At 33.4% G+C, this 12,214-nt stretch overlaps 1 protein-coding gene across 6 annotated transcripts; it reads right to left on the bottom strand.

Annotated features, from left to right (window-relative positions):
• Positions 1–5,559: 5,559 nt before the first annotated feature.
• On the bottom strand, positions 5,560–10,333 carry LOC113762709 (probable plastid-lipid-associated protein 10, chloroplastic). 6 transcript variants are annotated; one of them, XM_027306271.1, is made up of 9 exons: positions 10,304–10,333; positions 8,569–8,750; positions 8,325–8,438; positions 8,086–8,220; positions 7,873–7,968; positions 7,081–7,161; positions 6,532–6,618; positions 6,008–6,063; positions 5,560–5,769 (listed from the first exon to the last, which is right to left on the bottom strand). In XM_027306271.1, the coding sequence occupies exons 2-9, from the start codon at positions 8,719–8,721 to the stop codon at positions 5,652–5,654; spliced, it is 840 nt and encodes a 279-aa protein (XP_027162072.1). In that variant the 5' UTR covers positions 8,722–8,750; positions 10,304–10,333; the 3' UTR covers positions 5,560–5,651. The 6 variants fall into 6 exon arrangements, with proteins under 6 accessions (XP_027162072.1, XP_027162070.1, XP_027162073.1 ...); XM_027306269.1 differs by having other exon boundaries at positions 8,569–8,777; positions 10,304–10,320; XM_027306272.1 differs by lacking the exon at positions 10,304–10,333 and adding an exon at positions 10,214–10,221.
• Positions 10,334–12,214: the final 1,881 nt, after the last annotated feature.

Genomic DNA, 12,214 nt, shown 5'->3' with positions numbered 1-12,214 from the left:
TTTCCGAAGTTGGACTTAAAAACTGGGTTGATGCTATGGAGGAGGAATTTAGAGAAGTGATGAATTCATACTTCGAGCAACTTAATCACGTGTCAATCGATGATAATCAAGGAGATGTTCCTTCTAGTCCACCAAAGAGATGTGAGGAAATTCTTGTAACACATGAGACTGTGAGTAACGTTATAGAGCTTGAACATGAGGTAAAATCCAAGGGCAATGAGTTAGAACAAGAGATGGGAAATTCTGATTAGTTGAGTGCAAAATCAAGTGAGCTACTTTTGAGTGAGAATCTGCAAACTTATTGCTTTCCTAACCAACTTACCTTTACTTTGTTTAGTGTTTCTTCTTTTGTGCAGATTAAGCGAAGTCAAGTGGAGTTAGTTATGCAATGTTCCATCCCGAAGTCACTTGTACACTTTGTGAGTTTCCATAGAGTTTGCCTTCTAGGAGTTAAATCTCTTTGGTATCAATTCATGGAACAATGTCAATTCAAATCTATCCGCACCAATAGAGAGTTAATTTGAACTCATCTTGAAGGGAAAATTCTAGACTAGGATTCTCATTCTTTAACTTTGGGTCATTCATCGTTTTCATCATATTTTGAGCATAGTTTCAGTCATAACTCTTGTCATTTTTATGCAGACTTTGATGGAGAGTGTGACAAACCAACAAATGCTAATCTAGTTGAAGTGGTTGATGGAAAGAGACATGAAGTGTCAAAGGGAGTTTTCACATTTAAATCTTGTTCTAAACCTTCTTACCACTTAACTAATGATGTTCCATTGCTTATATGTCCAATTTTTGGTTCAAATCAAGATGAAAGGTTTTTCGTTTTCGTAGGTTGTAAAGCTGTAAAGCTGTCTGTGAACTTCCAGCTTTGATTAAAGGAGTGCAAACTGATTTTTTGCTTGTTCATGTCGCAAATGAGGATCCAAAACAAGCTGCGATCCACGATTTTTTTAGTCTCAATCAGCCTGTGGATTTGAGTAGTCTTTCTTCACCCTTGATGTCTTCATCATTTCTTTGTTCACATGAAGATGAAGCTGCTAAATCCATCATGTTGCTACCAATAAAAGTTGAGTTTTATGTGCAACTTGAGTTCATGAGCATCAAGAGGCTGTCTAGACGCCATGCTACTAGGATTGTGTTCATTCACATGATTCCATCGTTATTGCACCTTAAGCGATCCAACAATTTGAGGGCAAATCTTTTCAAGAGGAGGGGAATGAAATGAGTTCTAAGAGCTGCCCGTGCCTTATTTCAAGATCCACTCATGGTTCATTGGGGTCCAATGAATAGACTTAAAAACAAGTGCATGACTTGAGTAAGAACCATAAGAACAGTGGCTTAAGACCTAGCTAAGGGTCATGGATTGGTTATGTTTATAGATACACGGCTAGGTAGGGGTGGGCAAAAAATTCGATTCGATCCGATCCGAAACCCGACTAACTCGATCCGATCCGAAAAATAGGATATCCGATCCGATTTTTCTGAGCGGGGCGGATGCGGGTCGGGTACCCGCAAAACCGGATACGGATACGGATCAGCAAAATAAAAACCCGCGGGTACCCGATCCGCAGGGTATATTATATAAATATTAAAAAAATAAGGGTTCATTATATAATTTTATAATTTTTAATCTCATATGATCCGTCTCTCCTCATCTTGTCTAAAAAAAGTGAATATTCTTGGTGAAACCTGAACCAAATGAATAAAACAAAGAAAAATTTGTGAAACTCTATCATAAAAATTGTTCATCCCTTTCATCCTTTTTCATTTTTATTCTACTTCCATCGATCTTTCCTGCAAATTTTTCATCAATTCAATCAAAAATTTGTGTTTGGAGCTCCAATTTTCTGTTAGCTAGATAATTAAAGCATTTGTGTCTTTCATTTATTTATTTATTTTATTGCAATTGTGTCTCTTAAATTTGTCTCCTTTATTTTAGTGCAAGAAATTTATTTTTCTTTTTCCATACCAACCTAATGCAACAAGGTCTATTCCAAAGATGTAAGAAAGTTGGAGAAAATTTTTCAAGATTATTTTGGTTATATTTTCTTCAAAAATTATTAGCTCTGTTCAATTCTTTTCCGGACTTGATTCCACAATCGACTCATTTTGGATGCAATCTTGTGCCATAATATCCTTAAGGAAGTTGGAAAAGTTACCATATATTTATTATTCTTGTCTTTGTTATGTTGTAAAAAGATGAAATGCGTGAGAATGGTGATGTACTCAAAATTATCATAAAATTTCGTTTTATCCTTGTGTTTGTTATATTTGGAAAAGTTGGAAAAGTTGTCATATACTTATTATCCTTGTGTTTGTTATATTGTAGAGTGATGAAATGCGTGAGAATGGTGATATACTCAAAATTATCATAAAATTTCGTTTTATCTATTAGATATTATAATTCTAATATGTACTAAATTTATGAAATCAATTTGATTATTGGATGAAATGTGTGAGAATGGTGATGTATGGATTTTGATTATAATATCTCTACCAATGTTAATTGGAAAGCATACTTTTTTTTATTGGAAAACATGTTGATATTAAGTGAAAAATATTTTTTTATTGGAAAATAATTTTTTTTTTAGGGGCGGGTCATAGGGTACCTGCCCCTTTTTTTCATGTACCCGAATAGCGGGTACCCGAAAACATTAAGAGCTGGTTAGGGTCGCAAAATGGCTGATCCGATATTTTAGGGTCGAGTCAGTCAAATCTTGTTAGGGGCGGGTACCCGACCCGTGCCCACCCCTACGGCTAGGTCATGTGGACCAATGTTATTAGCCGAACTTGAGTTAATTTTTGTATAGCAAAATTAGGTTTAGTTTAGTTAAGTCCTAGTTCTACTTAAGTTAGGAGTTGAGTCTTGTAAGCCTATAAAAGGCACCATTTTAGTTCAAATAAGGGTAGATGATTATGAATGAAAATTGAGAGCTTTCTCTTTCTTGTTCGTTTGTGAACGCCCTTGATACAAAGTGATCAGTCGTGTCTCTTTTGTTCAAGTTTTGACTTATTAATTCAATAACGCGTTGAATTGTGGAGCCTTCTACCCTTCTAATCAATCTCAAGCTATCCTTGATTGGATTAGAATCCATCCAATTTTGTCCATAGCCTGATCAAGATAAATCCTTCTGCTGCCTGTGCAATTCGTTTCTTCAAAAGCGAGAGTTTGGAGATTTGAGTTTGTATCAAAGTCTCATTTACTTTTCTTTTGTTCTTTGGCTCCATTTGGATTGGTCATTTTTTCAAAAAACAAGTTTTTCAAATACAATACTACAGTAATACACAACAACTAAAAAAAATCTCATCCATACAATATATCAAAGATTTCAAAAAAAATTTATAATAAAAACTTTTCATATACACTACTACAATAAAATTTTTCAAAAATACCCCCTAAAAACAGCTAATCCAAAAGAAGTGTTTAGCTGTGGGGAGGGGGATGGTTGCAATTTTTGGGATATCTATGGTGAAAGTCTTTAGTTTAATCTTTAATTTCTAATTTCTATTTTTGGTATTTTTAAAGTTTTATTTCAGTTTCTAAATTTTTATTTTTATTTTTTAAATTTTCAAGTTTCTTAGGATTATCTTTGGTGTTGTGAAAATGCAATCAAGATGCAAATATCAAGAAGTATAATGTTACTAGCATGAATATTCTATTTCCTTAACAATTGACTTAAATGATGGATGTACCAGATTTGACGTAATTTTAATCAATTTGTGAGCTTTTGAACCTAATGAGCACTTCATTTAAATTTGCTCCATCTTCTTTTGTTGAGTGGTTATCACACATGATTTGATCATTCCAGATTTTGCTTTATTATGCATGTCGAGACCACATTTGAATTTGATGTATTAAAATGACAAAGGCAATTAAGTTTAATACTTTTGACTTTCTAAAGGCCTACCTTGAGTATGTTTTCCTATAGTTCACCATGTTTAAGCCTTTCATTTGCTTTTGTTTAATTACCATAATTTTTACTTTAAACATTGTGTTTATACTCTCTTGTTTGAACCTTGTATCAAAGGAAACCTTTATTTCATTGCATGAAAAGTTATAGCTCTGTTGCAAGGTCGTGCTTGAAGTTGGCAAGTGTATTTGTGGTTATCTATGTCTTGTTGCGAGAAAATGAAAAAGAAAAAAAAATGGAAAGTTTGAAAAAAAAAAAAAGAAGAGAAAAGCAGAAAAAAGAAATGTTGTGAAGTGCCTTTGTAAATGTGTTGTGTTATATTTAGACAAAGTCATTTGTGATGTTTGCACCTGCCGAATTGGAGTAAGTTGCTGATAAGCTTGGAAGTTACCCATGTGATTGAAGATAGTCATCCAATCCAGGCAATTAATTGTTGGCATTTCCTTTGATATGTTAGCCTAAAATTTCCTTTTATCCAACCCTTTCTTCGTTCGTTAAAAAAAAAAAATTTTTTGTCATTATTCTTTTTCTTTCTTTTCTCTTTAACAATAAACTCTAATATTCGTTTTATCTGCAATTTCACCATGAAAAGTGGCTAAATTCCTGTTTTAATGAAAGAATAATCAAAGTTGTGGTTCATTGAATATTGTGAGATCTAATTTGATTTTATTGTTTCATTTATTTATAAGTATTTATATATTCTCTATTCGTTCTTGAAATGATTATTTTATATGATTAAATAACTGATCACTATTTAATTATTGGAATAATCTATTGTCATCTTAAATATCAAATCCGTAATTGTTTGGTAATTTTAGCGTTTATGAAAAATGATATAATATAACTGTAATAAAAATGTTTGAATATATATCATGAGAATATATAATCTAATATAAATGAACTAAACTTGTCAGTTTGTTGATGATAACTGGTAGTCTTTCTAATAATGAATGCTGTCAATAAATTAAATTCTAAGAGTTTGTTTAGATTGTCCAATTGGCAAAAAAAAAAATCACAAACTTTATTGTGATTATTGATGCAGTAACAAGAGACAGACTATCTGAATTTATTGACAACCATAACCAATTCATTTATAAATAAATAATTTTTATCTTTGCATTGAAGATCAGTTAAATGAACCAAATAAACGATTAATCCTTTGACTAGAAGCTTGTTTCAAATTGATTTATTTTTATTTAAAATTTTGCATCATTGTCTTTATTCAAGTAAGTTACTTAGATTAATTTCTCAACAGTTCCCCTTTAATTTAATTGTTTTACAAAGAAATAAATCGTACAATTCTCGAGGATATGACCCTATTCATTACTATATTTGAGTATATATTTTTGGGTAGAAATTTTTATTTTTGTCGGTTTGATACCATTAATCATTGCCATGGGGGCTTCTATTTGGCCTAATTTATCTTCAACAAGTTTATTCTTGCTATTATAAAATAGCTATAGCTCAGATATCTCTCATATGGTATCAGAGCCAGAGGGTGGAACCAAATTGTATTGTATGTATTCAAACAATTAGAGAAAAAGCTCAAACAAAACCGTTCTGTAAGGAGAATTTCAACTAAAGATCCCCCAAATTCCTCCCTCGTCTATAGAGTTTGTCAGTTTTTTTTTTTTTTAAAAAAAAAAAAAGGTGAAGTAACTCACAAAATCGACGAGAACAATACAAAAAGGATGGACAAAATACAACCACTTAACTCGTGATTTCAACTTCTTATAATACAATTGCTTGAGCTCTAGTGAATACAAAAACCCCCCCACCTCCAACAGCACGACCTAAAAGCATATTCTTGTCCAGATACGATAGGTAATACAGACCTCCCACAGAAGTCCTGCATATTCCATTACATGTGAAAATGAAGGGTTAATCTTCTACCTACTGACAATGATTATACTGTCAGTCTCAGATAAATGACAATTATATAAAATTTGAATTTAAAATATAATTTTTGCACATGTATCATAAATCCAATCGCAATAATGTACATAGTAACAGTGTATGTAAGATTTACTCAAAAATCTACCAAACACAGATCAACAATGATGGCAATTAAATGTGCCTCTACATACCTTCCTGGGTTTCTCACAGGAAATTCAGCTTTGAAAGCTCGGATGAACTGTAAGATCTGTGTAATTCATCATGCAACTTTTGAGCAAAAGCATTGGATAATAGTGTAAAGAGTTACATACTTAAGGTAATCTGCAAATTGAAGCGGTCATGTAAATATGGCCTTGGGCCTAGTCCAAACGTGGCATGCTTTGTTTAACTGTAGCACACGTCAAGCAGGCAGAAAGGAATAGCAGCATAAACAAACAAATGTTTACATGTTTTTCAGGTCACCTTTGTTCTAACCTTTAAACTCAAATAGACCACAGAAAATAAAAACAAAAAAAATAAAGATATCAGTGTCAATAAGGATTTAGCTTCTTTTTCTTTGTTTATCAGTTTGTTTCAAAAATTTTAACCTCATGAAAAGTTTAGCATATAGTTAGTTTTCAGTTTAAATTAAACAGAATTTAGACCGAAATCTTACCAGAAGATAAAATTCAAGACTATACAATGGAAATCTCCAGCTTAAGAGCATAGGATATACCTGGAAGCTAATAAATGACCTCGGTAGTATTGCTGGAGCTATCAGAGCTTGCAATTCTTCACTAATATTTATGTTGTTAAGAGCTATCTGTTAAAGAAAGTTGGCATCCCAAAAAAACTCCAAATAAGTTAATTGCAATACTTTTTGTATTATTGAGATTTCCACATATGCTAAGCTCAAAGGCTGGTTATTAACCAAGAATTCAGTTTCTGATAAAATCCAGTTCATCATCCTGAGAAATGATGTTAACTGAGGTTTGTACCCAAAGACTAGTTTGTTAAAGAGATTTGCGGTCCTCCAATGAAACAAATAAATTAAAAAAAAATGAAAAAAAGGAGTAAGGTCCATCTTACATTTAAGTTTACGAAGACAAAATTTTTACAATGCCTTTATCCATGAAAAAAAGAGTAAATATGCAATTCCAGATTAGTCATTTGAAAAGCAAGCATAAAAATCACAAGTTCTTCAAAGAAGCATGCAGCTAATAATTTTTTAAACTTGCTAATCCTTGATATGCATTTCATATTGACTATTGATTGAGAAGCAAACCTCTTCAAACTGAAGATAAATGTTGCGCGATGAAACAACAGAGAATTTGGCAGAGACAAGCAAAGTTGCACCTTCTTGCTCCTGTCAGAATGCCAAAATCGTATTGTCTCAACAGAAAGCTCACAAAGGATAAGAATCAAAATATAATAGACCAAGAAAACCAGAGTCAAGCACACAAGGGTATCAGTCAAAATACAACTTTTTTTCTACCGTTAATTTATACTTAATGCAAAACAAACAGTTAGTGAGGCAACTCTTAGGCTTCAGAAATGCAATGCAGTCATACAAACAACATAAGCGGCCCCAAAAATACTCTCCTCCCATCACACCAGCAGAATCTCATCACGATATCCTCCATAAATGCCAGCAAAGGTTCGAATATTCCTTCAGAACTGGAAATAATCATCCTAAGAGGTTATGGCTGAGGTTACTTCTATGTTACATCTGCTTAAATATTTGATCTATAGTAACTTATCAGCTAAGAAGGGATCACCATGAAAAGCTGGATTCACATAGGAAAATGCTTGAGCAACTAGAAGATGATTTGATTTGCTTCATTTACCTTTTACTTGGTTCACTATAATTTGTAATAAAAAAACAAACTCTTTCATAAGAAACAGCATTTCAAAGTTGGAAGCAATACCTTAGACTGGGATTTCCATAAGATAATCAAGTTAGCAGTCTTACATGAACCATTATGTTTCCAAAATGATATCTCGCTAAGCACAAGACTTGAAAAAGAACAATATGTAGAGAGTCATATCACTAATAATAACAGAATTGATACTTTACCTCCAACAAACTTGGAATACTCCACTTCACAATATTACGTACTACTCCTCCATTGGATTCATCCCGGCATTCAAATTTTTGAAAAATCTGGCCGACCTGTTGACAACCATGTCAACCACAGATATGACGATGCAGGAAATGAGATTACTTTAGGTCACAAAGGGATAAAGGAAAAGAAAATGGGTTAATGTGTAGTTCCCCAATGAATATAACCTGAAAGAAGGGAAGCCTTGCAGCTGACTCAAAAAGAATGAGGACATCAGGAGCAGATGTGTATTGCAGACGCCATGTCCCATCCAACTCACCCAAGTCAATGGCTTCACCTGCATCAAAAGCTTCCACGCTCACCTGGCTCATTTGGGGAATTCATGAAAAATTAGAACCACATTAGAGAAGGAGCATTTAAAAACATATCCTTCTCTTAAGAAGAGAAAAGGGAAAAAAAAACTGACTAGAGCTTCCTCAATTACAGAGCGCTGGTCGGCAGTTGTCACAAGTCCGCGTTGAGTGTCCCGGATGACTCCAAGCAATTCATACTTCTTGTCTTCCAGTTCAGTTTCAGCATCCTGAAAATGACAATTGACCGCTTTTCTAGTGAGAAAAGTAGAGAAAGATGGGCGTGGAAAACACTGTTTCAGAATCCAACAGAAATATACTAATAATATATTATCCATTAAAGAAGATTGAGGACAGAACCCTTCTAGGAGACAGCCCTACAGTTGCCGAATAATGGACCACTTTTTGATGGTGCACATTGGTAGAAGAGTTTGGAGTTGGTACCAGAGACTTTTTGAATGGTACAGCCCTAATTACTGCTGCAGAACACACGGGAAAAGCAATTACATCCATTTTCTGGGCCAATCTACTTCTGCTCACATCTGTATGAAAACCACTGAATATGTCACCTGGCATTTTGGCATGGGAACAAATTATGTGTTGTTATGCCCAATTTGATAGCACAGATGACCAAACTAGCCAACATATTTCTTTTCTCGATCTAATGGTCATTAGTGCACTTCAAAACAATATATTTAATACCACATACAATTTGACATCTCCTTAACAAGCATATCAAAATTTGTAAGCATACTGCAGAAGAGAAGAAGTTGGGAAAACAAATGAGGGCAAACTGTAGGGGGGACAACTGATTGAATAGCTAAGACGATCTGTATCATGCTCTTGACAAAAAATTTGCTTGTCAATCCAAGACAAACCTAAAGTGAAACATGCGATAGCAGTTCAAAGTATGCACTGCTGATTCAACAACGACCTTCACCTAGAATGACAATTCTAGCTGTAAAAGACAAATATCTGCGCAGCCACTACCAGAGCAAAACACTACAATGTCAGAAAAGTCTAAAAAGTCTTCAAAGTGTACGCATCTAAAAAGTCAGTATTTAGAAGAAAATCCCAGAATTATATCATCGAGCAAAGAAACAACCACTATAATGAAAATACCAAACTCAGCAGCAAAGTAAAAATGCAAGATAAAATGCAAAAATCAGAAAATAGGAGTAAATAACAAGAAAAGAATTATATGTCTGAAAGAAAATGACAAAACCAACATGAAAGCAAACTGATAAGAGGAAATGCAAGACAAATTGCCAGACTGCAAAAAGCGTAATATAACCCGTCAAAAGTTTTTGACAGATGTGGATACAGACATACGAAAATCAAAGAAAATCAGGTACCAGATCCCTTGAATCTATCCACCTCGAATATAAGCTATTCAAGGCAAAACCATCCTAGGGCTCTATCAGGGGTGAGAACTAACTATCTCAAAAGCCGATGCACATAAATTTGATCATGACAATGGACGAATTATAGTTGTTCCCGGTGAGTTACTACTTACTAATTAAAAGCAGCTCAACAAGATTAGTTGCTCACCCTTACAAAAATAACTACAAGCGCATTTGGATTGAAAATTATTTGGAAACATAATCAACTACTCTTTCTAATATCGCCAATTACATTTTCTAGATTCATCAGTAATACTTTTTTTTTGAGGCATCATTGCTAACCAATTCATTGCTGAGGCATTCAAAACATTTTTCTTTTATTCCTTTTTCTTTTAAACCATTGGATGAATTCTGGTGGAAAAGAGGGTAACTATTAATGCATAGTGCTACAAATTAAAGCTGTTAAAGCAAAATTCTGAGAACGAAATTCTAACAAAAGTGATCAAACTTATCACAATTTATGATTATTTTCAACACGAATAATGTCATATCATCACTACAGCTGGGATTGAAAAGAAAAGGAAAAACAGCAGATAAAAATTCAGAAAATAGAAAATAGAGACACTCAAACAAGAAAAGGAAGTGAAGAAATGCAGGCTTACTACTAAAAAAGAAGCAAATCCGAAGGAAGAAGCCAAATAAGATTGTTAGGAGGAGGAGGAGGAAAAGAGGAGACAAATTGCCAGACTTACCAGAAACCGAAACAGAGACAGAGAAAGTGACTTAAAAGAGTTAGTTGGAGATAGAATTCCCGCTCCAGAGTTGTCCTGGTCTACTCCATTTCCACTGTATGCCTTTCTTTTCTTTTCTTTTCTTTTCTTTTTTTCCCTCTCGATGGACGAAATTGCCACAGTGCTCCGGCGCATTTTTTGATTGAAGGTACCTTTTAAAAATTCAAAACTAATCTCGCATCTCGTCAAATCAATAGCGTATTTGAAATGCACATTATTTATATCTTATTTATATACACTAATTTAATTGTATCATCAACATATTTTTTAATCATCTTTTTATCTCACATTCATAAAATTATCTCAAATAATTTACTATCCAAACACACTCATTTTCATCCTTTATTTACAAAATAGTAACTTTATATTTCTTACAAAATCAAGATAAAATTTAGTTTCAACTTAATCTTTTAATCACTTTTTATACTGAATTCATCACGTGATCACACATGCTCATTTTTTAGCTGTAAAAAATATTTGTAATTAAACAAATAATACGATCCATATTTATTTTTGTCTTTTGTAGGACTGATCCAAATCATATTTATTTTTTATTGCATCAAGCTCAAACTTCCTTCTTGCATGCGTGCCCCCCTCCCCCGCCCTCGAAGCACATAATATTATAATAAGAGGAAGCAACTGTTTGGTAGCGTATTCAATCAAATGAGTTTTTTTCCCAACTACGGATCCCATACTATCCCCCATAAACTGAAAATCCATAACCCCAACTGCTATAGGAATGCTGTTTAGTTGGCCTATGCCTGTTTGAACAGCCTTTGTTAATCCTGTCTTTTTTTTATATATAAGAATCAATACCATCTTTATAAGGTTCCTCCTCCGAATGAAATTCAATGGGATCCAGAGAGGCACTACAAGAGTGGGATCTCACCTTTTTAAACACAAAAAAAAAATGATTGCATGTGGGTTACATGATGATTTCAAATTAAAAAGTGATCAGAAACTTAAATTGTTACCAAATTTTATCGATTTGGATTTATAATTGTAAGGGAAGTAAAATTAACATTTTAAAAATAAATGACGAAAAATTTATTTGACGAAATTTGAGGGACATCTTAATACTTGAAATTTCATTTATTTTGGGTTAATATTGTCTTTTCAAGTTGTTCTTCTAGCTAACTATTCATTTCTTTCGCTTAACTTTTCTGGATAATTTCACAAACCCTCCTGAGGTTTTTGACACTTGCACTGACACCTCTCAAGGTTTTAAAAATTTCACTGAGCTCCCTTGCTTTTGAGATTTTGGTAATAACTTAGTCCAACTACGATTAAAATATTGTTATCATGACAAAGATGACATTTTTATTCTATCAATGCCCTCTTGCTCCCTATACTATATTAGTACAAGATTGCAAGTTATTAAAAAGGTTGAAATGATTATCAAAGTTGAATGGGTGTAAACATGGATTCAGAAATTTTCAGCACTACATGGAGACATAAGCATTGTTTTAACAGGAACAACAACGGCTACCTGCAACCTTCCAATGGCCAGATTTTTTATCAACTCCAACTATAAATAAACATCAGAAGTGCATGTACACCCTCAAGTTTATGATTGGGAGGAGCAAGGGTTTTGCATTTACAGGAAAGAGTGAAAAATATTTAGCAGAAATTATGGCCTCTTCAAGCCAAAAGGGAGAATCATGGAATTCACCAACATCTTCCACTATTAAAAATAGATATTGCTATTGAAATCACAAGGCCACAATGAAGATATCGAAGAGCGAAAAGAATCTAGACAAGTTGTATTTCTATAGTTCAAAATACAGGTATTTTAAATGGTATGATGGAGGAGAAGAAGAAGAAGTTAATAGCAAAAGAAGCAATCGAGACATAGGGAGGGAAGGAGTCATT

Source organism: Coffea eugenioides, chromosome 2 (assembly GCF_003713205.1).
Source record: "Coffea eugenioides isolate CCC68of chromosome 2, Ceug_1.0, whole genome shotgun sequence".
NCBI lineage: Eukaryota > Viridiplantae > Streptophyta > Magnoliopsida > Gentianales > Rubiaceae > Coffea > Coffea eugenioides.
The sequence above is the reverse complement of the archived record's forward strand: the minus strand, read 5'-3'. Positions and strand labels throughout refer to the sequence as shown.

Bases quoted from the DNA above. Each gene is read 5' to 3' on its own strand.
- LOC113762709 (XM_027306267.1), bottom strand. From the start codon at position 8,784: ATGCCAGGTGACATATTCAGTGGTTTTCATACAGATGTGAGCAGAAGT. The intron at 8,221-8,324 runs GTCAGTTTTTTT...CAAATGAGCCAG, and splicing joins CTGTAATTGAGGAAGCTCTA to GTGAGCGTGGAAGCTTTTGA. The intron at 6,064-6,531 runs GTATATCCTATG...TGAATTACACAG, and splicing joins GGTCATTTATTAGCTTCCAG to ATCTTACAGTTCATCCGAGC.